Source organism: Kryptolebias marmoratus, linkage group LG3 (assembly GCF_001649575.2).
Source record: "Kryptolebias marmoratus isolate JLee-2015 linkage group LG3, ASM164957v2, whole genome shotgun sequence".
Classification (NCBI taxonomy): domain Eukaryota; kingdom Metazoa; phylum Chordata; class Actinopteri; order Cyprinodontiformes; family Rivulidae; genus Kryptolebias; species Kryptolebias marmoratus.
In genome coordinates, this window is record NC_051432.1 from 17,025,472 (window position 1) to 17,050,861 (window position 25,390).

The window sequence follows — 25,390 nt, forward strand, 5'->3', positions numbered from 1 at the left end:
TGTATAATAATCCAGCTCAGTTTACAGCACTTATCACAGATGACAGATCTGATACGTGAATCCTGCTCAGATCTTCGCCCGACACTCCCAGGAGCCGGGAGTTCAACTCTCACACACTTCCTGTTCTCACGTGACAGGTCTGCGTCCAGCTGTAGATAAAAGCCTTCAGCTGTAATGTGCTTCAGAGAGGCTGACACACACACACACACACACACACACCCGACCGAGGAGAGGAAACCAGCATAGATGGGCGACTTCTACTTTTCTGCTGAAACCTGGACCCTACTGGTGGCTTTTGTCACACTGCTCCTTCTGTAAGTGTTAAGAAATGTGTATTTATTTATTTATACGATTTTTTTCTGAAACTGTCATGGTTTAAATGTCCACATTTCTTCTTTTTTTGTTCACACGCTTGTTCTATTTTTTATTTAAAGGTATGGTTACTGGCCTTATGGGACATTCAAAAAATTAGGCATCAGTGGTCCCAAACCTCTTCCCTTCTTCGGCACTTTGCTGCATTATCGAAAGGTGGGTACATATTCTTATTTAAAGATCATCTATAATACACCATGTAAAAGTAAATAGTTTTATTTCATAAACAGGGATGTTGTGCTCTTTGACACGTCTGTAAAAAAGCTGAAGAGAAACAGTTTATTTAAGCTCTAAAAGCTGAAATATTTTGACTTGAAGTTGCCACAAGTCGTCATCGCTGCTACATGCAGTCACTGAGGTGTGTGTGTGTGTTTTGGGCATATAAAATAAACAGCTTGAAAAGAAATCATAAAGCTGTGACACAGTGTGCAGCCTGACTGACATTATTAAAAAAAGAGGTTATTTTTTTGTTAAAAGTTTAAAGTAACATGTTTAGAAAATCAGTAGCCAAACTGTAAACAAGTGAAAATTAATTCCTTTCAGAATAAAAGCACCTGGTCTTTAACAGCAGTAAAGTCACATTAGTCTGAACATCCAGGTACTTTTCACCTGTTTTACTCTCATTATTCTTTTTTTTTGCCTCTGAACCATCAGATTATACAACCAGTCTTGTATTTTAAATAAGAAGAACTCTTTACGTCACGTATTTACCAAAATTGTCAAAAAACATGAAAGAATTCCAAAGAGGAAGTCAGGAGGTGGAGGACCAGTTTGCACAAGAACCTCTTCTGTTGAATTTTGTATTTTCTCGAGCTGTTGGAGGAGCGAACAGCCCTGCAGTCGTCCTGTAATCACTCTTATCATAACTAAATGATTTCATTATTTTACTGGTCATTTTATTTTGAACATTCAACATCTTTAACCATGTTTTGGACCTAAATATTAGATATATTATATAGCCAAAAACTAAAAGTAACTAAAACCAACAAAAGACTAACTAAAAGCAGCGTAAGAAGACAAAAATAGAGCAGAATTCAGACGGAATAATGTTTTTGAAGCAGGTGACGAGAACTTTATTGTTTTTCTATGGGGGAAATTTTTGTAAATAAAGTTATTTTTTTACTGTAAAAATTAAAAACATCCAAAAGTCGTAGCAGACATGGTTTTTAATGGCACAAAGTACCCAGAAGTAGTTTGCTTACAAAAAAAATGTATAAAAAAACACAAAACTAATGTGAATATTAAATCAAGTTTCATATAAAAACCTTTGAAGTCTCAGAGGTTCTGCAGCTTCTCAGAAACAACATTAGTCTCATGGTAATCCACTAACTGGTTCATTAAAAAAAGCTTTTAATGTTTATTTGCAGAACTTGTTTTCATGTGTACATCTTTCTTCTTGTGTTCAGGGATTCTTTAATTTTGATGAAGAATGCTATAAAAAATATGGGAAAATATGGGGGTAAGTTGGCTTGTTGTCCCACTTCACAGCAGGTTTATTTTATTTCTCTTTTCTTTTTATTTCCATGTTGGAGAGTAGCTCATCCTTGCCTGTGTTGTTGGTTCTGCTCTTGTGTTTCTCAGGATTTATGACGGCCGGCAGCCTGTGCTGTGTATCGCCGATCCCGCCATGATAAAAACGGTTCTCATTAAGGAGTGCTACTCTCTGTTCACCAACCGCAGAGTACGCAGCCGCCACGCCACCAAACTCATTCTGCCCGTCTGACTTATGGCCTCCGTTTGAGCTTATCGGTTGTTTTCTGTCACAGAACTTCCGTCTGAATGGACCTCTGTACGATGCCGTGTCCATTGCGGAGGACGATCAGTGGAGGAGGATCCGCAGCGTCCTTTCTCCTTCCTTCACCTCCGGGAGACTGAAAGAGGTGAGCTCCTCTCCTCTTCAGTGGGCTGCTGTCGAACGCTCGGATGTCTCTTTTTTTATGGTTTTTTTTTTTTTGTTGTTTCTGTGCCTCAGATGTTTGCCATCATGAAGCGCCATTCCACTAACCTGGTCAGCAGCATTAAAAAGAAGGTGGACAAGGATGAACCGCTGGAGCTGAAGGAGTAAGAGCGCCTTAAAATGATGACAGAAAGTCTATAACTTTAGCTTTATGGTATTCAAACATATCTGTGTGCACCTACAGGTTCTTCGGCCCCTACAGTATGGATATCGTAACCAGCACAGCCTTCAGCGTGGACATCGACTCGCTCCACAACCCCTCGGACCCCTTTGTCACAAACATCAAAAAGATGCTGAAGTTTGACCTGCTGAGCCCTCTCTTCCTTGCAGTCGGTAAAAATACTGTCTGAAAGGCCAAGTGTTGCATATCTCAAAGCTTTATAAATTCTCTTAAATCTTGAATGTTTCGGCTCTTTAAAAGCAGCTGAATCACACTTTAAAATGTTGAATACTTGGTGTTCACAGAGCAGGAGGTCTGTTTTAGAAAGAGAGCAAAGTGTTTTCAGGCTAACAACGAGTGACTGGAAAGGCTGAAGAGAAAACATTCAGTGAGAACAAACTAAAGGACAAGACAAGTCCTCTGAGGAGCTTACAGAAGGCGAAGCAGAATCTGGAGTGTTGGTTTTCTGTTCTGCAGGAACACCTCCACAGATATGAGTGTCATCAAGAACAAGAAGAAGAAGAAACTCCTTCTTTGAACTCACTGCAAAGACTCATCAGACATTTGCAGACGAGGTCCATGCTTTCAAGAAAACTGATAACTTGTTTTCTTGTATTTGAATGCAGTGGACTTCCATGGAGAACCTTTAAAAAAAGGTAGAAGAATTAAAAGAATGGCCTCAAATGCAGACAGAAAAATTGTGAAACGACACCATTCCTAAAAAAGCTGGAGATGGAAAGAGGCTCAAGATCTAAAACATAAACCTAAAACCATCTAAAACTGTCTCGAACCAAACAACGAGACACAAAGGTTTACAGCCGAGTTCTCTCAGTCCTCAGGTTTCCTGTCAGCTGACCCGAGGACCTCACAGAAATATAAACCCATGTACCCAAGAACTAAGCAAAGACAAAAGTTTGGATTTTAGAAAGTGCTGTTTTGAAATTTGTAGCTTTTACTATTCCCCATGATGTTGTTCGATATAGTTCTTATAACTGTGAGTGTGAACGCTGCTGCAGTCTTATCTGAGTTGTTGATCCTTTCATTCCAGCCTTCTTCCCCTTCGTTGGGCCCATAATGGAAAAGCTGGAGTTTTCCTTCTTCCCCAAGTCTGTGACGGACTTCTTCTACGCCTCTCTGAAAAAGATCAAGTCCAACCGCGAGAAAAGCCGGCTGCAGGTAAAAACTGCAGGCGAGCTTTTCGTGAGTCTGCTCACTTCTTTGCATCAGCAGATTCAGAAAAAAAAACATACTTCTTTTTCTTTTAGGGTCGAGTGGATTTCCTCCAGCTGATGATTGATTCTCAGAAAAACAACAACCTCAGTGAGGGTCAGGAGGACAAAGGTGAGACACACACACACACACACACACACAACTCAAAGCTGTTACAAACCATGTTGCATCCTTTTAATCCTCACAGGTTTGAATGATCATGAGATCCTGTCCCAGTCCATGATTTTCCTTTTTGCCGGCTACGAAACCACCAGCAGCTCTCTCACCTTCCTGGCCTTCAACCTGGCAACGAACCCAGAGGTGATGAAAAAGCTGCAGGAGGAGATTGATGCCACCTTCCCGAACAAGGTATGGTTGACGTGAGAAGACGCAGCGTTTGAAAGCAGGAAGCTGAGCCTGCTTGTTTTGGTTTTGGGGCTCTTGAGGCTGATGTTTCCGGCGGTGTGCTTGTCTTCCTGTAGGCTCCCGTTGAGTACGCTGCTCTGATGGAGATGGAGTACCTCGACTGCGTCATCAACGAGTCTCTCCGACTCTTCCCCATCGCCTCACGCCTGGAGCGTGTTGCCAAGGCAACCGTGGACATCAACGGCCTTGTGATTCCTAAAAACATGGTGGTCTTGATCCCCACGTGGCCCTTGCACCGGGACCCTGAACTGTGGCCCGAACCAGAGAAGTTCAAACCCGAGAGGTGCAGAAAGAACGAGCGCAGGACGATAAACGCCCGGCTGTAATGTCGTTCGTCCGCATCTGCGCTTAACGTGCGCACGTGTGTGTGTGTGTTTGTACCTTCAGGTTCAGCAAGGCGAACAAGGACAAAATTGATCCGTACGTGTACATGCCTTTTGGAGCAGGGCCGAGGAACTGCATTGGGATGCGGTTTGCTCTGGTGATGATGAAACTGGCGGTGGTGGAGGTCCTACAGCGGTACAGCTTCTCTGTGTGTAAGGAGACCGAGGTGAGAGCACAGTTTTCCACCTTTACACAGACTTATCGCTCCTTTGGGGCGAGCCCTGTTCAAACACCTGTCATGGGTGATGATTTTGAACGTTACATAACATCATGAGCTTTATCTCAGCCGGTCCAAAGATCCCAACCCTTTATCTGACGCCGGACTTTAGACAGAAGTGAAATATGATCACTTTCTATGAAAAGTAAAGTAGATAAAAGGCCGTGTGTTAGATTTTATTAGTTTACTCCAGGTATTTGCAGATTAAAAAACATTAAAGCAAGCATGCGTTGGTGTAGTTCCCTGTTGACTTCGTTTGTTTGTTTTCTGCACATCTAATTTCCTGCCAGATCCCCATTGAGCTGGACATCCAGGGCTTGCTCATGCCGAAACGGCCCATCAAACTGAAGCTGGTGCCTCGTTCTGAGTCCTCCAGCTGAAAACAAAAAGAAGAAACGACAAACTGAATCGTTCCTGTTTGGGATGTTTGCATATCTATCGTTTATAAAACCAAAATGCCAGTTTTCTCTGTAGTCAGGCAGCACAGTTGAGCCTCTCTGTATTGCTTGGTTCATAACTAAGAGACAGAATTTTTCTAAAATCTGAACTAACAATAAAGGATTTGTTTTCCTCAGTGTGCGTGCATTCTTGCAAGTTAATTTATGTAATCTAATCTAAAAAGGGAAAACAGCTCAAATTACAGCCCAGCTGTAAAGGCAGCAAATGATTGAAAAAGTTCCTGTAAAGTCTGCTTTGAGCAAAAAAAAAGTCTTGTTTTTTAAATATATTTTTAGTTTTTTATGTCTGCCTGCCTACACAAATAATCTGAGCTCTAACAGAAACACTTTTTCCGTTCCTGAACCTGTTTTCTGTCCGAGCAGCGCCCTCCTGTGGACAAGTTGTTTAAGTTCCCCTGCCTCTTGTTCGCTCCTGCTCCTTCACTGTTCCACTGTCCAGATTTGTCAACCATCTTGTTCTTTCCATGTTTATAAACAGAGGGTAGAGATTAAAAAAAAGAAAGAAAAACGAGGTGGGCAAACCAGCTCCTGCAGACACCAGATGTGCTTAAAGCTAAGATCATCCAGTCTGCAGAAATATGTGACATTATGACAAAAGATTTTAACTTAACTGAGAGGTCACACTGTATAAGTGCATTTTTAGAAGCTTTTAGGGGAAAAAATAATTATTTCCTGAACTGCAATCAAGTACTGACATTAAAAAAGGGAAATGAATGATTGGTGATAAATGCTTTAAAATCTCAGACCAGTAAAAACATGGCCTTCGTGTGGCGTTCAGGGCAGGAAAACAGGAATCTGTGCTGCTCACTGCAAACATACTTTGCTCTGCTTTTGTGACTAAAAGGAATTTCTGTACTTCCACATCCGCAGCCAACACTGAGATTGATTCTTTTTTTTTAAAGACCTTTGCATGAAATAAACGGACTCAACTGCGACAAACTGCTGATCTGTAAATCATTAAATATCTAAACACTTTTCTTTGAGCGGCCCACAGAATTTGAGACGATTTAACTCATTATTGTCCCGTACGCACTCCTGTGTTTTCTCAGCTTTTGTTTTTAAGAAAGTGGCTTTCCTCGTTTTACGTGCAGCCTTCTGCATTATGCTTTGTTTTATATACAATAAATTCCTCCTAATGTTTCATCTAAATTTAATCAACAAAAAAAATGACATGCTCTCTCATGAGCGCTTCTAGAAACAACATGCAGTTTAAAAATAGCGGATCCTGGAAGCTGCACTGGCCGTGTAGAGGAAAAATAACATATTTTAAATTTAAGCATAAATGTTGCGTTACATTAGAAACATACAGTTAGTGTGTGTCCACTTGGGTCCTGAAGTATCATAAGATGAGAGATTGGGGGTATAATTTTGCTGTCTTGACATGTTTTAATTATTTTAGGAAAGATAAAATAAAAATTGCAAAGCACTTTTAATATCCAACCTTGGTCGGCGTTCTCCATATTCAGTGACACATTGTGGAAATAAAAGATTTAGAGTTACACTTGAATTTGCGTTTGGCTCTCCAAGAGGTGTTTATTCAAATAAAAAAATGACTCATTAGGCTGAAAAACAAATTATATTGTAGAAATAACAGGAGTATTACAAGTGGCTGAGTCTAAATATCAATCTAGAACAGGGTTTTTAAAAAACAGCACAAACAAGCTTAGCAGCACAAAAGGCCTGAAGACCACATGAGACACAGCCCTTTGCTGGTGATGAAACACCTTTCATAATCTATGATAAATTGCAGGAAAGCACAACAAATAATTCATTTATTGTAAACAGACTTTGCACAAAAATGCAAATTAGTCCTTGTGAGAAAATATGGAAGAACATCAAATTACCTTGCACCAAAATGACCAAGAGGTAAAAACATTTAAGGTCTAAGCTTAAATGTTTTGGTCAGATCTCAGAAAGTGTGTCGTGAATGACTCTCAGCTACTACCACATCAGAAAACTGGATGAGTTGCAGCCATTGATGTGTTTGTTGTGTCGTTTAGCTTGAAATGGGCTGAAGTTGTAAGTTAATCAGTTGTAGAGGTACATGCAGTGATTACTTCCTGATGGTTTCATTAAAATCCATCCAGTGGTTCATGAGATATTTTGCTAACAGGGTTTACTCTGATAGTTAAGCAAACGTATGACAGTATGTGTACTCATGGCTACAACCACACCTAATTATAGCACAGTATCTCAAAAGGATTGACTGAATTATAAGCATTTATGTGTTTTTAAAACTCAGTTGACTGTGGCGGCCATCTTGAACTGAGTTGGTTCCAATCAACTGTAGATGTACATCAAATGATTATTTTATTAAAGTTTCGTGTTTCATGTGCTGGGGATCAGTCTCAGATACTACTACATCAAATAATAGCTCAATATCTGTAAAATTGTCTGACTTGTATTTGTTTTCGTGCTTTGTGAGGGCCGTTGACTGGTAGCCATCTTGAATCGGACTGACTCAAATGGTCCCTGAACGCACCACCTGTCCGGCTCCAGAGCAGGGTCCGCTCCGGTTCTTCCGCTGCCCCGACCGGACTCCATGTTGTTCCGTCAGCCTCAGAGCGAACAAGTGCTCTCTCCGAAAACTCTCACGTTGCAACTTGTCCGTGTCTGAGAAGTTAAGTTGCGAGTGCGAGTGAGTGTTTTGACTTTCTAGAAAAAAAAAGAAAAGAAAGAAAGGAAAAAAAAGATGGCAGACTACCGGGACGACACCGGAGCTCGAGCCCTGTTAGCTTTACAGTCGGCTCCGTGCAGCCCTGTGCGCGTTGCGGTGACCTCTCACGCCTATCATCAGCCCTCGCTGCCCCTCCTGGGTCCTCCGATGATGGAAGCCCGCAACGACGCCGGGGGGTTTCCTGCGAGGCTCTCCTCCACTCCTCCGCAGGCCCTGGCGAGGCTCGAGGGCCGGGATTTTGAGTTTGTCATGCGCCAAAGGACGGTCACCATAGGCCGGAACTCGTCCCACGGCTCCGTGGACATCAACATGGGTCACTCGAGTTTCATTTCAAGGCGACACCTGCAGATTAGCTACGACGAGGCGGGCGGCTTCTCCCTGCGGTGTCTGGGCAAGAACGGCGTGTTTGTTGACGGAGTGTTCCAGCGGAGAGGGGCGCCGCCGCTGCCGCTGCCCCGAGAGTGAGTCCGGACACACAACATAGCTGCTACCGATAGGCTTGTTACGGTGACATGAACGAATCATGGTGGTTAAAAGTTTATTATTCCCTTAATTCATTAGCCTGCACATTTACACACACACACACAGGACTGTGTTGACATTTTATGTCCTGTTTACGTATTTTTTGTCGGGCATTTAACTCAGCCTACTAAACGTTTATATTTTTAACGGACGAAAATATTACAGGGGACGCAAAGTTTTTCACGACACTGGCAGTCGAAGCTTCAACGCATTTTAGGCGTTTGACGAAATTCTCGTGTTGCAGTTTTAATGTTTTTAACTGTGTGTTTTGCGACACCTCAGCACTTCCTCTCTTGGTAACTTTTAAACCCACTGCGGCTCAAGTCGAAGCTGGATGCTAGCTGTTAGCAAACTTAGCTTCGCTTGTTCTTGGCCTACTGACACGCACTGCCGAGTGTTTTGTAAACGTTTTATAAGGGAGGGAGGGGACGGGGGGATAAAATGCTGCACGACTTCGTAGTAGAGCTAATTAATCCGAATGTGCATAAAGCGATTAGCTTTATGTGTGGACGTCTTGTGGCTGCTGGGGCTCCGGCCGGCCGCTGACGGTGTTAGCTCCGTGCTAGCCTCGAGGCTGTAAGTCAACGTGTCACCGTCACGTAAACATTAATGTAAACAAACGCTCCCGAGACAACCCCGCTCACGTGTCCCTAGGGAAGAAACTCGATTCAGACTGAAACTCGAGCTACTCTTTGTACCTCGAATCTCACACGGGGGCCTTAAAATGTGGTTCTGGTTTCGCAGCAGTGACATCCATTTTGGTGTTGTTTTGTTTTTATTTGTTTGTTTACTTTAGCTGTTTTTTTGTAAAGCGGAAGCGAGTAGAAAAATGAAAGCTCAGACTGTGTGTGTTAGTGTTCATAAATCACTGGGTGGAGCGGATAATAATTGTGTATGAGGGCAGGTTCGTTCTCTTCTCTGATTGGTCCGTCAGACTGTTTGGGGGCGTGTCCGGAAGTGTTGGCTTGTAAAAAAAAACGCTTTCATGACCACATGGAGTAAACACAACACCACATCCACCATGTTCTCACAAGATTCTATCAGAAACGCAAACACTGGTCTTAATCATGAACGAGGAGAGCAAAAGCGATTAAAAAAATGTTATTTTTAAAAAAATAATAAAATATTGTTACAAAGTTAAGCGGAACTATAAACACAAAACAGCAGAAACTACTTGATTTAGGAGTCATTTCTTGTTTTTTCTCACTAATTGCTCAGTTGTAAGATGACATGTTTTGCAGACAGTTCTCAGCATATTGGAAACATTTTAAAGTGACCCAACTTGCTCCTTTTTTGACCTCATCTGCATAATAAATATCAGGTAACCAACTCATCATGTTGGTTTATCTTTGTGTTTCTTGGGCTTTAAAGTTCATCCATTGAAGTAAAGTTTAAATCAGTCTTTTTTACGAAAATATATATTGTTAAATCTAGTGCCTCTTCCATGGTAAACCATCTGCTTGTTATTTATTTACCAGAACTATCAAGTGTTTAGGACCTACGAGAGGGTTAAAGAAATTAACCAGATAAGGGTTTTGTTTATCTACAGAATGGTGTATTTTCTCAGTAATTACTTTTATTACGGCAAACATTAAGATATATTTCCCTGGAAGGGCATAGGACATTTTCTGTACTCTTCTATTTACTTTAAATTGTTGCCCTTTGCTTAATATCTTGGACAAATTAACCTGCAGCTTCAACACAATTTTAAACCAACAATCTCTTGCAACTAACTGTTCTTGGGGTTGTTTCATGTCTTAGTACTCAGGTCAAACAATCTTTTTTTGGACTGATTAGAGCTTTAAACCTTTAACCATGTGCTCCAGAATGTGTCTTGTTTATTTTATCCACTTTCAGACAAAATGTCACCTGATTTGTTATGATCCAAACAGTGTCTTTTTCTTTGCTGATCTGGTCTTTAGTTTAAGCTGACAAAAAAAAGAAGCTAATGTTTATTGTTTGCTCAGTTTCTCCTTTCTCAGTGTGTCCACAGATCGCTTTCCTTTCCCACCAGCAAGCCTCTTATTTTTTTATTTAGTTTTTTTATCTGGAGGGGTGATTTCCTCACATTGGACAGCAGTAAACCCTGTTCCTCGGTTTACTGATTGATTGGTTGCTGCAGTATTTAAAAAAGGGGGAAAAATCAAGTTAGAATATTTTTGTTTTTCGCTCAGAACTATCCAGCAGCACCTTTTGTGATTAGAAAGATGTCCTCCTCCTCAGGGAGTTCTGAGGCTCTCAGGGTAACACTCGACAGGCCTGGATTTAACACAACAGATTCAGTTGTTAAACTTGTGAAGATACTGGAGGACCTGCTGTGGTCACAGCGTTTTACTCCACTCGGTACAAACCCACCGCCTGTGGGTGATCAGACAGATAAACCGCTTGCATTCATTGTTAAGGTTTCTGTTGTAAAAGAAATTGAACAAAATCTCAGGTGGGATTATTTCCAAGCAGTTTGTTTTGTGTTGAACTAACGTTTAAGGCGTTCGTCCAGACCTGTTAAAAGTAGAAAACAAAAGAAATTGCCGGCCAACAAGTTCTGTGTAAAATTTACACCAGTTAGGTATTTTCTTTGTCCACACAAGCTGCTTCAGCTGTGTTTCTAATATCAACAAACCTTTTTGTAGGAACATAAAGTGCATTTGTTTGTTTTTGTTTTGACAGACTTGTTACCCTTAATAGTTTTTTAATTTTATTTTTTTAAAAGCTCTTGTTGCCCGCTACCTTTCACGCCAGTTTTATACTCGTACCATCTTGTGTTGCGAAATGAGTTGTAGCCAAACCTTGAAAATAACATTGTGTACTACCTCCTGTGTTAGCGCAATATCTTACACCATCTGGTCGCGCTTAGAGTTTGTGTTGAGGATGAATCTTAGCTACTACCACACCACTGCGTTACAGCCAGTTTTGTGTTGGGTGAGGTTAATTAGCTGCGGCGGCCATTTTGAATTGGGTTGACTCCAAAATTTAATCAGTTGTAGACGCACATCCAGCTATTACTGTCTGAGAGTTTCACTAAAATATGTTCAGTGGTTCATGAAATATTTTGCTAACAGAGTTGACTCTATTAGTTAATGGTTTTAAACACAGAACTCATGCAAATGGCTGATGCTCTGAGTATAAGCTGTGGGTGACTTTTAGCTACTAGCACACTAAATTTTAGCTCAATATCTGTAAATTTGACAAATTTATTGCCATTTTTGTGTTATCTAAAATAGCTTTGCTTTGGCGGCCATCTTGATTCAGGTTGACTCCAAAAGGTAATCAGTTGTATTTGTACGTCCAGTGATTACTGTCTGAGAGTTTCAATAAAATCCATCCTGTGGTTCATGAGATATTTTGCTAACAGACAGACAAACTTTTTTTATATTCAACATTTAAAACAAATATTTCTTTTCTGAACCCTTAAAGAAAACCAGTGTTTTGGTTTAAGTTGTCTGTGTGTGTTTCTGTAGCTCTTGGACAATAACGATCTGTTTTCTACTCATCATGTGAGCGCGATCAAACGCTCCTCTATAGTCACGTTGTTGTTGTTGTTGTTGTTGTTGTTGTTGAGGAGGGAACAAACAAATGACTCCCCGCTCATTTCCGTCTCCTGTCTCCGTGTCTTCCCACCGCTCTAGGTGTGTGTTTCGTTTTCCCAGCACCGTCATCAAGATCCAGTTCATGTCCCTCCTGGAGGCTGAGGAGCACCGAGAGAAGGAGCAGCCATCTCCTCCCCCCCGCCCGCTTCTTCCCCACATCTCCCCTCTTAAAATCTGCATTCCCACAGCGCAGCAGCATGAGGAGCACATCAGGCTGTTCGGCTCTCCGCTGCCGTCACCCACCGGCACAATCAGGTAAAGCCACGACATGGAGGAAATAAACCTGTGATTTCATTCCCGTTTTGTGTTTTTTGAACCAGTCTTCAGCTGGAAGACCCGGCGTTACCACGGATAGTGAATCTGTTTTAAATGCAGCATGTATGAAGTGCTGGCTGAGGTGATAAAGTGCAGTTCAGGGAGCTGTCACAGCACATGTTTCACAGATTGTCAGTGTTTGAAGGGTGTTAGAAGTTCCTGTTTGTCCCTCTGCTGGTCGGCCGCTGTCATTACAACCTCTGTATTCACCAATGTCAGCTTGTGCGTGCATGCCTTATATGGGATGGCTGCAGCTTCGGCGCGTGTGATTGGCTATTGGGCAGATTGTTTTGCCTGTGAGCCTTTTTTTTTTTTTTTTTGTCCATTCTTGGTTTCCTTTTCGCAGCCCCTGCCCCACCACGCTTCCACTCCACCAGCGGCTCCTGTTTTCTTGCTCGTGGACTTTTAACAGGCGCCTAACTCTTCGTCTGTGCGTCGTTCTCACGCTGACCTTTCATGTTTTGTTTTTGTGAGGTTCTAAATGCGCCTCAGTCATCACCTGGACAAACGTGCAGCGTGCACAGTTCAAGAGTTTTGGGTTAAAGTTCGTGTTCCCTCTCTTTAACGCCACAACTTCTCAATGGCTGCTGAGAGTCACTTTTCCTGTCTGGCAGCTCAGACGAACTCTAGAAAACAACATTCTTCTTCCTTTGTCTGTTGTCAGGGGAAAAGTAACACTACCTCTGCAGTATCTTTACAAATTCACTGTTTTATTTCACTGAATTCTTAAAAGTAAAAACTACCCAGAGCCCGCAGCCTCGCTCCTCCAGCTAGAGGGTATAAATACACCACGCTCTTTCTCCCCCTGGGTCTCTTACTCGCTCTGTATCTGTGCCTCTCTGTGGACAGAGACAAATCAGAGCTGACTGACTCTCCCAGAAACCACTGTTTACTTTACTAACAGAAGCAGGTGTGTTTTGTATAATAAGTTACAGAGTTTTCCACGTGCTCTGGCTCAACAACAGCAGATAAAATCAGGTTAATGATTAATGTACTTATAAGTATTTTTTCTTTTTTTTACTCGTCGTTTGCACATTTTACGACCTCTTTTTCTATCTCAGTCATGCAGATCCGCTCTGAATCATTGTGGAAACTATCAGAAAAGACGTGAAGAGCATGTTTAACATCAGAGTTTACTTTCTGCTTTTAACGCAGGAGGCTGGGTGTGATCTGCAAAATGTAATGTTTGTATATGAGTTTCAGTGATGTGTCACTTGTAGGACGTTTTGGATTAAAATGCCCGCTAAATTAGACAATATAAACTTATATTTCTGATTATTCAAGTTAGACTTCATTAAATATTTGAACTGGTGCCTGTAATTTCTCAACTTTCAGTGTTTTTAGTAACCTGAGGAGGCTGGGATTCAGCAGGCCTTCATAATGCTGAAGTCACTCATTCTGATCAATAATAGATTATTTTCGTTTCTTGTTTACGTCGTTTTTGCTCTGAACTCATGTCAGCTGTCAGCATGTTTGTGGAATGTGTTTTTATGGCTCTTAAAGTGGTTTTGAACTTGTATTGATTCTGTGTTTTAGTGTGACGAATGGACTGAACTTTTAACTTTTCTACATCCTGAGGTTCTGAACTAGAATAATAAAACAGGCTGGAATCAAACAGAGAACTGTAATTCACTCGGCATGAGATGATGTAACTTTTGATTTGTGATAACAATATCCTGGTGTGCAGTCGAACCCAAACTGCTTCATCTGCTGTAGGTCATTTATAGCAGCAATAATAGAATCAGAGCTGAAGAGCCGGAGCAACAATAAAGGCAGATTACGTTTATTGTATTAGCATCGCTTTGCAGCCAGGGTTCCCTTTGTTCTTCAGGTTTAAAATCTGCAGGAGCTGCAGAATTGAGGAGTAAATAACAGAAACTTTTTCATGTTTTGTTTATGTGAAAGTAATTGAGCTGCAGAAGCCAGGATGTGTGTCACAGGAAAGCTCACACAGAGAGAGGAAACTGGATTTGGAACTGATCTGTTTTTGAAGTTCTCACACTCTTGTCCTGTCATTGGCTGGTACTCACACACCCTCTGCCCAAAGGTTACAGCCCCCCATCCCATAACTTCCCCAAACTTCCCCAATACAGAAAAATAGCTATAGGATCAGCAGCTCGTTGCTCCACCACACAGCCCTGATGAGCCGTAGATCGTTGAGGAGGATTACGTTGCTGTGAGTTTACGTGTCGTTCAAACCAAACTTGTCACAGTCGCTCCCTGCCCTACGTGCTCACTTCCTTTTAACTCCGACACTATTATCGCTCCTATAAATCATCTTCAGTCACAAATTAAGCGCGCCCCCCTCCCCCTTTTCTCTGCAGTGTCCCCAACTCCTGTCCAGCCAGTCCACGCGGGGCGGGGTCGTCTGGGTACCGCTACGGACGCAACGTGACTTCTGACCTCCAGTTGGCAGCCGAGTACGCTGCCAAGGCTGTTTCCGAGCAGAGGCGAAGCCTTGCCGAGCAGAGAGGTGGGGCGAGCGAGCAGCGTGCGGAGCCGGCGGGTGGAGACAGCCCAAAGGTGAAGTGGCGTTTCGAGCTCAGCTTCCCTCAGGAAATAATTCATCCAAGCTGCTGGTGCAGCGCTGTGTTTGGGGTGTGTGTTTATTTCTGATTGTCCTTCTTCGTCCAGGATGATTCCAAACCACCGTATTCCTATGCACAGCTGATAGTCCAGGCTATCTCTTCAGCTCCGGACAAACAGCTGACTCTCAGTGGGATTTATGCCCACATCACCAAACACTACCCCTACTATCGCACTGCAGACAAGGGCTGGCAGGTAACAGGCCTCCTCTCTGACATCAGTTTCATTCTTCCACGACTCGGACACGTTGAGTTAGAGCGACTTTAGTCTGCGGTTCTCCTCACAGCCATGTGTCTCGTCTTCCTCCTGCAGAACTCAATCAGACACAACCTGTCTCTGAACCGCTACTTCCTGAAGGTGGCCCGTTCTCAGGACGAGCCTGGAAAGGGGAGTTTCTGGCGCATCGATTCTGCCTCTGAGAGCAAGCTGGTGGAGCAGGCCTTCAGGAAAAGACGGCAAAGAGGGGTGGCGTGCTTCAGGACGCCGTTCGGACCTCTGTCTTCACGGTATGTTTCAGAGTTGTTTACGTGTTACTGCCTCGCACACCGTGGTTTGGTTAACACCTTCTCCATTTTCTCTGCTCTTACTACTGGCTGTCATTTGATTGGACAGAACAAAGTAAGTCTCGTTGTTTTGCGGTCATGTGATTGAGCTGAAGGTCCCTGCAATATGAGGAGCTCCAGGTGTTTCGAAGCCTTTTAGTAATTTGATTGTGCTCCTTTCTCCTTTTCTGTGTTCGTCAGGAGTGCCCCTGCATCCCCGACCCACCAGGGACTTCTGTCTCCTCCATCCAGTGGTCTGCAGACCCCCGAGTGTCTGAGCAGAGAGGGCTCTCCCATCCCTCATGACCACCACGAGCAGCTGGCGAACAAACTGGCATCTGTACCGGAGTATAGGTATTCCCAGAGCGCCCCAGGTGAGCGCGAGCGCCGGTCCACACACACAGATGCAGCAAATGTTTAAAAGATGCAGGCTTGAAATGATCATCGCACACGACAGTGTCAAACAGGTAAACTGTGCCTGTCTCTGCGTAGGCTCTCCAGTCAGTGCCCAGCCTGTCATCATGGCTGCTCCTCCTCATCCGACAGTCCTGAACTCGGGCCCTGGGAAAACCCTCGCTTTCGTTCCAGGCGGCGGCGGTCAGGTCCAGCCGATCCATGTGCTTCAAAACGCCCCCCAGTCCTCGGTCACCATGGTCAGAGTGGTGACCCACACCCCTTCATCTTCCAACCCTCCGAACGGATACAGCACTCCGAATGTTGGAGGAGTCGAGAGCAATAACGACATCCGAGGTAGAGTTATATCAATCTGTTTTCTACAGACATATGCAGACATGCAAAATACTTTAGGACTATTTTTTGTTTTACTCCAGTGTGAAGCTGGGTCAAAACTTAACTTTCCACACATAATAATGGCCAGTGAGCTCATAATTCAGATTTAAGGTTGTTTTTTTAAAGTAAATGTCTTTTTCACTGTGTTTTGCATTTTTGCTGCTTATGAAATGCGTCGACTTTGTGTCTCTCATCGGCCCTCAGCCTTCATGTTGGCGTCTTTGCAGTTGTAATCCCACATCCTGCTGCCCATTTCGCTTTGCTTTTTCAGACATTTATTTAAAAGGATAAGTGAAATGAGTAGTAGTAGTTTAGTTCTCTTGACTGGAAGGTGGAGAGATGAACATCAGCACTAATGTTTCTACATCTCATATTAAAGTGACTTTAAACACTGATGAATTTGCAGTTGACGCATAAATAATAAATGGATTTGTATTTTTTTTTTTTAAAGCTTTGACAAAGAAAATCAGAATTATAACAAAGAAGTCAGACAATTTAATAAAATGTGTCATGTTCCTCTAGGATAGTAGAACCAGAACGTGCCTCTCTTCAGTCTGTTTTCGGTGGACTGCAGCTCTGAGCGCCACCTGCTGGATCAAATTAATAACTACATGTTTCAAAACCTAAAGTGACGTTTTCCCCATTTTATGTTCTAAAAATTAAATTTCCAAACAGAAAATATCAGGAAAAATTTAAATATGTATGAGCAGCCAAAATCTGTTGACTGATGGATAAATGTTTTGAGCACGAAGCGTTTCTACTTTATTGAACAATTGACTGCCGGTGTAAATGTAAACTTTTTTGTTGTTGTTGATTAGATCCAGACAGAAATTCTGCTGACCAATGATAAAAAGAATTCAGGTCCTTTGTTTTGTCCATAATTTAAGCAATGTGCTTACTACTTTATTTTGAGCTCATCTCTGAAGGCTGGTTGTGTTTTTATTGTGTCTATGACGTTTCCTGTTAAATAAGTCATTATTTGTGCTGCAGCACAGGTCCAGGTGAACGTCTGTCACTCATTAAATAAGCTTTTCTGACAGAAGCCTCTCCGTTGTCTTCGTTTCTAGCAACATGCCTGACCTCGGTCCATGTTCCTGTCGTGTTTTTCTCTCCTCAGAGGCCCAGCTGAACAGGGAGCTGGTCATCCAGACTGTGGACAGTGCGGTGCAGGGCGGCGAGGGACGTCACGTGACCCCGGGTCTGCACCAGCTTCCCGTCCGCCCCGTCACCCAGAACGGCAAGCACGCCGTCACCGCTGTTTCCATGGCAACCAGCTTCACCAATGCTTCTGGTGAGATGTGTTATGCATTTAAATGTTTATCTCCAGCAACAGAAAAAGGCTTTTTTTTCATGTGATCATTGGTTTATTTCTGAGTGAGGCAGATCCAAGAGACTCATTAGACAACAAATTACAAAAGTTCTGGACAATCTGTTTTTGTCAGGAAAACGACAGAACTATTCACAGACTGGCTCTGATTGTAATGTTTCTGTGAGCTGATTGGTTAAAGTTTGCTAATAAAGGTAATTATTTTCCTTTAAAACCACCAGTGTTGGACCTCGCCCAGCCAGTTCCAGCTTAGAGCTCAGTTTGTTGCAGAGAAGTAGTAATTATTCCCTCTGTGTGGCTAACATTTCACTGTCCTGCTCTCGCCCTGAAGGCCTGAACAGTCCTCTGCAGATCTTGGCTGCGCAGGCCTCCAGCTCCCCTCCGGTGCTGGTGAGCAGGCCGCCCAGCGCCGACGCTTCATCTGGGCAACCAGGCGAGCCCCAGCCCAAGCGGCTGAAGATGGAGGACGATGGAGGGACGGAATCTGCTCAGCATCAAGTGGCGTCCGCCCAGCAGCCTGTCATCGTCGCCATGACATCACAAAGCCACGACCCAAGGCAATAAAAATCCAGGTCTTCTCAGCAGGTATCCAGTGGGAGAGCGCCTCGAATTTTACACAAGTTTCATCCGACTGTAGCTGACATGACCCCAAAAATGTACAGGCAGTCTGTCAGACGGAAATAAATCATCACAGAACATCTGTTTTGGTCCGAACCAGGTTAAATGTTCCAAAACTGCATCCATTTAACAAAGCAGGTAAATTGGCTTCAGTCTTGCTGAAGATTTTTTAAATATATCGAAGTCTCAGCTACAAACTTTTCCTCATGTTGATGGAAGAAATGCATTAACGCTATAACTCTCAAGCCAAAGACCTCACCTTTACTGCTCCTCTGATCGGTTTCTGGTTTGAAAGAAGGCAGATATCAGAGGCCTGTGGAAGCTGTCATAGACTCACAGTCGTGGACAGAAAATTAGAGAGGAGGTGGCAGAATAAACTCAGACCAGGCTTACCACCCCTGGGAGATCAAGAATATGATTGTACTCTTCAATAAAAAACAAAAAAAAACATGGATAATGAAGTGAGACGGAAGAAATCAAGACAGACGTGAATAAAAAGGCCTACAGCAGAATGTAAGACACCCTCTTGCCTTTTCTGTAAAGCATGTTTCTGAAGGACAGATGTTAGGAAATCCAGGAATGACAGCAGTTTTTTATTTTTTTGCTTCACTTCAGCTCAGATATCAGTGTGAAGCGCCTCAGATTCAGGTTGATCTGAGCAGAAAAAAGAAAGGACGGTGGTGTTTGTGCAGAGAAAGGCAAAAAGAGGCAGCTACGTGGAGTTGACTGAAGTGGAGCTAACCTAATGTAGACGAACTGATTGTTGTTTTTGTTTGTTTTTAGTAGTGGCATCAGGAGAAGTGAAACAGCCTGTGCAAATAGTTTTGTCTTAGCACAGAGAAGCATTATTGTAATAATCCTCAAAGCCTTAAATATTTCTCCCCCCAAGTTTTTTTTTTTTTCCTCTTTTTGGTAAATTTAATTTTAACTTTTAGACGGCTTTACTGTTGTAGATTAACATAGCGTTTTAACAGTACAAGCTCAGCAACACTACAGGTTACAGCTGCATCGGTGGAACGGATTCAGTTTTGTTAAGGGAAGAGCGGGACCAACTCATGACCACAACTTTCAGCTGCTCTCAGCTTTCACTCTGTACGGTTCTTTTCACGCATCCTCTGCTTTTACTTTCCTGCTCCCCTATCTTTTTTTTCCCCCCTCGGTGAGTCGTCTCTCTTTGCGGTCTCCGCTGAGACGTCGAGCTGTTGGCAATTTGTGTCACAGACGCTGCTTTAATTAGAAATATCTATAGCACTTTCTCCCCCGCTCTTTGTCTCATTCTCACTTTGCCTCTAGCGTTTCTGAATGTCCTCACACAGGCTTCAGTTTTAGCTGGCATCAGGAGCAAGATTTCAGTGATCGTTGCACAACATTAGAAAGATGCATAATGATTGTATGCTACTCTATCTGCTAAACAACAAAGCTGTTTAGAAGGTATTTCTTCTTATTTTTTGGAAAGACTAAAAAAAAACGTTTTGCTATGTGTAAAAACGGCTGTCATCAAGATAAACATTATGAAAATAGAGAGGGTATATGTATTTTTAAATGTTCCTGTTTTTGTGATTTAAGATGTGTAGCAGAAATTAAACTCATTGACATAAATGTTGCTTCGTCTCGCTGTATTTAACCTTCATCCCTCAGAACAAAAACACAAGAATCCCACAGTCTTTAGTTTTCTATCTACCGTCATTCTCAATATAACTTATGACCAGAGTAGACATGCATGAAATCAGGCCTCATACAAACGTCAAAGAAAGGAACAGGTTAGAAAGCAGGGAATAAAACGTTGAAGGGAAATGATCACTACAAGCAAAGTTGGCAAATATTTACTGGATCCACGTCCTCCTGTCCAAGAACGGAGAAGGGTTTTGTTTTCTGTGTTGGACTCTGTGAGAAACTTTCTGACTAATAGTTACAACAAATAATACATGATCACATATCTGATAGTTTGCTGCAGGCTCCTGCTGATGGTCCCAGGAGTCTTCAGGCTTAAAGCTTTCGTTTCGCAGTGAACCAGGTTCTGGTTTGAGTTTTCTTGGCATGACCAGGTTCCACCAAAACCTAAAGTGGGGTTCTGTGGACAGATTGTGAACAGTTAGTGTCTTACCTGTTGTAGACAGCTCTTTGAAGGAACTCTGTTTGGATTGATGAGTCTCAGACGTTTAACAGCGGCTCATTAAAGCAGTGAGTTCTGTATTACACAGTAGTTTACACTGAAGGCTGCGTCATTCTGCAGTTTAACAAATAACGTTTCATGTGAAAGGTGTTAAAGTACAACCTGACAGGGAAACTAGCTGATGCAGAAGTAATGGGACATTAAAAACTCAGACTGAGAACTGAACACATTCTGTTTTGCAACACTGATCATTGTCGGTAATGGACCGTGAACCTGCAGCCTTTGATGTAAATGACGGTGTAATGCAAAACAGACTGCAGTTTAAAAGTTTATAAAATAGCGTCTGCATCTTTGAGTCTGGAGTTATTTTAGGATGCCAACCTTCAGTCTCTGCCCGGTCAGAACTCATCTGTTTCTGCAAACAGAGGTCGTTCAAGGAGCTGTCTACAACAGGTAAGATAATTGTTCATAACTTTTCAACAAACAAACTAATCTTTTAAAACCCCTGTTTGGTATTACACCATGTTTCTAAGTTTTATCTCTGCCTCCACCTAAATACACTGGAGGCAAATGAGATTAGAGGTTTGTGCTTACAGCCTATAATGTTTCACTGATCATCATCAGCCTGCTGTATCTGAAATGGAAACTAAGTTTTTTACAAATGTATTAGAGAGTTTTTATGTGGACGGTCTGTGGCCCATTCAGTTGTACAGGTGCAGCTGTGGGAGGGGGTTTTATCTCCGCTGCTGGAGTTGCTTTACAGGAACTGGAAAAAGAGCTGAAGCACGGGTTGAATACCTTTTCCTTCTGCTCGTGTGCAGCTTTCACTGTGTGGTTCTGAATCTGTGAAGCTTCAATGTAAGAGAGGCTGAGGTCTGTCGTGATTCTTTTTAAAGCTTTAACAAGAGGAAGTTGTTGTCTCACAGTTCACCAGCCACCGGGAAAATGGAAGTGTCCCATCAGAACCAACCAGGCGGTTCTGTCTGAAGACACCACGTGGTGGATGTTTTTGAATACTGTAAACAAAAACAATTAAAAACCTCTAATTAGTGAAATTTTATACCTGAACATTACAAACAAAGAAAACACTAAGTTTTTGGAATTTGAGTGAACTGTGTAAATTAAAATAAAGATATAATTTAGGAAAATGTAAACAACCAATACTTACAGCTCTCTTGTTTCAGAAATTACCCTTAAATTTCAGGAGGAGAAAGAAAAGGTTTTCAAATGTTTTCTTTTCTGCGTATCCAACGAGACGTGACACGGTCAGTTTTTACAACTATTTACACTGCTGATAACTCGCATCAGGACTGTGGTGGGGTTCATGTCAACAGCCTGAAATTTCTCCAGAGTAAAAAGACTCAAGAATTCAGCTTCATCGCTGAAGGTGAGGTCCGAATAAAAAGGGTAAATGGGAGGAATTCTTGAGTCTCACCTTTTTTCATCCTTAACAATGTATAAAAGTAAACATTCAATCATAAAAGCTTGTGACTGTGGCGCTGCTTTGGAGGTACCTAACAAACGAGTTTAGAAAACATTCTCCTCTAAAAGACGTTCGGCGCTCACCGAGGCTTTCCTCGGCTGCCAGACAACCTTCAGTTTGCCTCAGGAGCTCAGTAGCAACTTCATCATGCTATTTACATCTGGAAATACAAAGGAAAGTGAGTTTAAAACGAGTGAAAACAGTCACGTGTGCTCTGTGAGCTGACTGAGGAGAACCTGCTGTGCTTCGAGCGGCAGACTGCATTCAGGCCCAAACGCTGACCGTTTCTGCAACTCCCTCCTCGCTCGCTGTAGATTCCTTTGATGTCACAGCTGGTTTCAGATCCTGTCCGTTACACGAGCGCGGTTAGGGTCAGCATGAGGGAAACGGGGGGAGTCTTAGCACGGTCTCTCCAGTATCTTTGTGCTGAGCTGAGGTTCACATTCATATTTCATGTAGTTAGATCTGCCTGTGCAGACCGTTTTTATCGGTGCACATCTGTAGGCCCTGTCATCCTCTCTGCAGTTCTGTAAGGGTGTGGGGGTTGTGCGTGTTTTAGCCGGGCAGTGGAGGCGGTCAGCAGGAGGAGGCGCTGATCTTCTCTGAGACCTCCGGGTCGGACTTGGCTACCAGGAAACGCAGTCGACCACCTCCCAGACGGATCAGATCCACCGCGCTGCGAGGAGGAAGTGAGAGGGAGAAAGATGGAGTCTGGTTACGTGAGGCTCAGCAGAGATAAGGTGATGCTAACGAGACATCACTTTCTGCGCTCGAACCAATCAATCTGTGTAATCAATTGGCTTTAAGAGGCTGACACAGTAGAGAATGGCTCCCTCTGAAGGAAGACTTCCCTCATGTTATCACTCTCATCCACCCCACAGTCTCAGGGAGTAAGAGCCTCCTTACCTCTGGTAGTCCGCTCCGATCAGGCTGGTCCCGTTCACTGCCAGGATGCGGTCTCCGATCCTCAGTCGGCCGTCAGACGCAGCCGGTCCGTCAGGGATCAGAGTCCGGATGTAAATGCCGGGAGCATTAAGGGGAGTGTGCTGTCAGAGGGACAGGGTTAGGGTTTGTGCAGCGTGCAAGAGACAGAAAATAAAAATAAAAATTTATGCTGCAGCCATGCCAACTTTTAGACATTTAAACACAGACACATCAGTTACCAAAAAAAAAGAATATGTGCTGCAGGAAATCTGTGTTCATCAGAATCACACTGAAGGAAGAATTTAGGATTCAAACTCTTTAAAGTTTTGAGTCTTTGTCTCGTGAACAATCAGTCCAAAAGCTGCACCACAAACAGGTGAAGGGGATTTAATGTTTCTTCATCAAAGTAAACAAAATAAAAAAAGGTCTGTTGATACTTGCAAGTGTATTTGAATTTATGATCTGTTGCTGTAAAACTACAACATTCAGTCACAAAACGAAACATAAATATTAGCACGGAACTTCTACAGGGATGATATGGAAATAAAGTGGGTTTTTCTTTACCAAATGACTTTGATTAAAAGAAACAAATCAAGTCGACGTGGTAAACCAACAGCTGAAAAGATCTGATATTTGGTTTTCTTTCATGAACTCACCAGGCCGTCTATGAGTCCCATGCCGAGTCCGTAGGGTCCCTTGTCCAGTTCCACTACAAACACCACACACAAGTCATCAGCAAGAGAAGGGGCGCCATGGGAGGAGACAGGAAAAGGAAACTCACACCCACTAATACACCCTGCAGAGGACACAGACATCCAAAGGCACAAAACACACACACACACACAGAGGGTTTTGCTATGGGGTTGGACAAATGTGAGACGTGTTGCTGTGCAGAGGACACACAGATGTACTGAGACACATGCAAAGGTGCAGCTGATACAACACAAACATGCTTATACTGTATGTACTCTCTCCCTCAGCTCTTTTCACATAGATTGTGCTCCAGCGCTGATTAAAAACACTTGTTAATTACCAGATGAGGGCTGTGTGTCGGGATCACATGTTTGGGTGTCCTAACAAACAAACATGGGTCTGATTTAATGACAAAGTCCACATGTGGACACGAGCCTTAACTTCTGACCACTCGTTCTGCTGCATGTGAAAACAGACTAATAATAATAATGGCTCAACAGCGCCACCTTGAAGAGTTGGAGTGAAAAGAGCTGACGTAGAGGCTGCTAAAACTAAACACCACTGCAGTTCGAGTAAGAAAACTGATCAACACACGAAAACGTTTATGTTACAGAACTGCTTCGAGACTGTGGAGTGACTGAATACATCTTAGAGGTGAGTACAGTTTGCTGTTTTATTTTCAGCCGGCACCAGCCGGGAGGTGCACTGTGGTCTTCACAGAGCAGCAAACTCATCGTCATCACAGTATCAGTGTGTGCAACACTAACACTGCAAAGAACTGCTGCTTATATATTCATGCTAAGCTCTCAGAGTCTGGCTCCCAGTCGTGTATATCTGGAGAATCAGGTGGAACCTTCACTGCCACTGATATCCGATCTCCACACCAGATTTACTGTAGATGTTAGAGGCCAAGATGGTCACACACACAGTGACCAAGTGTGGGTTAGTCATCTCAATGTCTCCCTAATATCAAGCTGCCCTAATCTGAACCCAAATTAATACTTCAGGGAGATTTTTCAGCAACGAGTTAAAACAGCATCAATCATCAAAACTCTAAAAAGTGTCTCAGCAGTCCTGCAGAGTTTTCAGACTTAAGAAAATAAAAATCGTTGACAAGGTTTACTAAAGCTGGCGGTCAGGGATGGCCCAACATCTGACAGGTTTTCTTTATATTTGTCACCTGATTGTATGTTTATTAGTCTTACTAGAGAAATTAAAAGACACCAGAGGCATAAAGCAGATATGTTGTCTCCTGGTACCATGAGGACTGGATGGTTCAAACCACAAGCCTTAGCTTTGTGGTAACTTTTGTAGCATCAGATCAGTGCGACACGTTCAGATAACCTGATGTGGGTTTCATGTGAATTCCCTCTCACTGCCTTGGTATTTTCGTCGTCAGGTCAGCCTACCTTCCAGTCCATTGATGATGAGTCCGTTGGTCTTTTTGCTCTCCGCCACAGTTCTGCCGGAGCAACCGTTAATCTGAACGCTGGTGCCGATGACCTGACCGGGCCCTCCTCCACCCTCTGGGTACAGGGGGGTGTTGGGTGGGGTCAGGAGGCAGGACGGGTCTGGGTTTGCTGTTCGGGGATGGTGAATGGTCCCGTTCCTTCTGAGGCTGTGTGTTTGTGACTGGCCTAAAGGTCTGTCTCGTCCTCTGTCCTCTGCTGTCCCCTCGTCCCCAGTCCCCCCAGAACGGGGGCTGCTGTGGGCTGGAGGCAACAACTCTCTCTGTGTCATGAAGAGGAAACAGACTTCAGAAGTCAGTCTTGATGGAGTGAAGGATGCAGTGAATTAGTGTTTTAAACAGTGAGGATGCATAGTTGGAGTACACACTTTGTTGCTAAATATAGATGATCAGTAGTTATAATTAAAGCTGAAATGTTTATCATTGTTTATCAAAGTTTCCTCTTAGCATATCTATGGATGGATGTGTTTCCTAGGGTGAATGTATACATTTTAGGGTGCTGTATGCTGGGGATTATGGTCTAGTCAGCCGTTCCCACTAATTAGACAGCCTAAAGTCTAATC

At 43.0% G+C, this 25,390-nt stretch overlaps 3 protein-coding genes across 8 annotated transcripts in view; 2 read left to right on the forward strand and 1 right to left on the reverse strand.

Annotated features, from left to right (window-relative positions):
- The first annotated feature begins 92 nt into the window (after positions 1-92).
- On the forward strand, positions 93-5,300 carry LOC108244157 (cytochrome P450 3A30). Of its 2 annotated transcripts, XM_017430134.3 has the most exons (13): positions 135-314; positions 435-528; positions 1,779-1,831; positions 1,954-2,053; positions 2,139-2,252; positions 2,345-2,433; positions 2,514-2,662; positions 3,538-3,665; positions 3,755-3,830; positions 3,907-4,067; positions 4,181-4,407; positions 4,512-4,674; positions 5,016-5,300. In XM_017430134.3, exons 1-13 carry the CDS (start codon positions 247-249, stop codon positions 5,103-5,105), a joined length of 1,512 nt encoding a protein of 503 aa, XP_017285623.1. In that variant the 5' UTR covers positions 135-246; the 3' UTR covers positions 5,106-5,300. The 2 variants fall into 2 exon arrangements, with proteins under 2 accessions (XP_024859270.1, XP_017285623.1); XM_025003502.2 differs by lacking the exon at positions 5,016-5,300 and having other exon boundaries at positions 93-314; positions 4,512-4,797.
- A 2,389-nt stretch (positions 5,301-7,689) lies between these two features.
- On the forward strand, positions 7,690-18,653 carry foxk1 (forkhead box K1). The gene is made up of 9 exons (XM_017428450.3): positions 7,690-8,321; positions 12,009-12,224; positions 14,609-14,807; positions 14,919-15,065; positions 15,183-15,376; positions 15,614-15,786; positions 15,905-16,162; positions 17,319-17,492; positions 17,860-18,653. The coding sequence occupies exons 1-9, from the start codon at positions 7,876-7,878 to the stop codon at positions 18,090-18,092; spliced, it is 2,040 nt and encodes a 679-aa protein (XP_017283939.1). The 5' UTR covers positions 7,690-7,875; the 3' UTR covers positions 18,093-18,653.
- A 374-nt stretch (positions 18,654-19,027) lies between these two features.
- The window catches only part of radil (Ras association and DIL domains), a 28,028-nt gene continuing 21,665 nt past the window's right edge, over positions 19,028-25,390 (reverse strand). For 4 of the 5 annotated variants that reach the window (XM_017425327.3, XM_017425089.3, XM_017425172.3 and 1 more), the window contains 4 exons: positions 24,769-25,090; positions 23,323-23,462; positions 22,649-22,788; positions 19,028-22,418 (listed from right to left, as the gene is read on the reverse strand). In XM_017425327.3, the coding sequence (XP_017280816.1) occupies positions 22,319-22,418; positions 22,649-22,788; positions 23,323-23,462; positions 24,769-25,090 (702 nt within the window). In that variant the 3' untranslated portion in view covers positions 19,028-22,318. The remainder of the gene's footprint in view (positions 22,419-22,648; positions 22,789-23,322; positions 23,463-24,768; positions 25,091-25,390) is intronic. The other variant, XM_017425252.3, reaches the window with a different exon arrangement.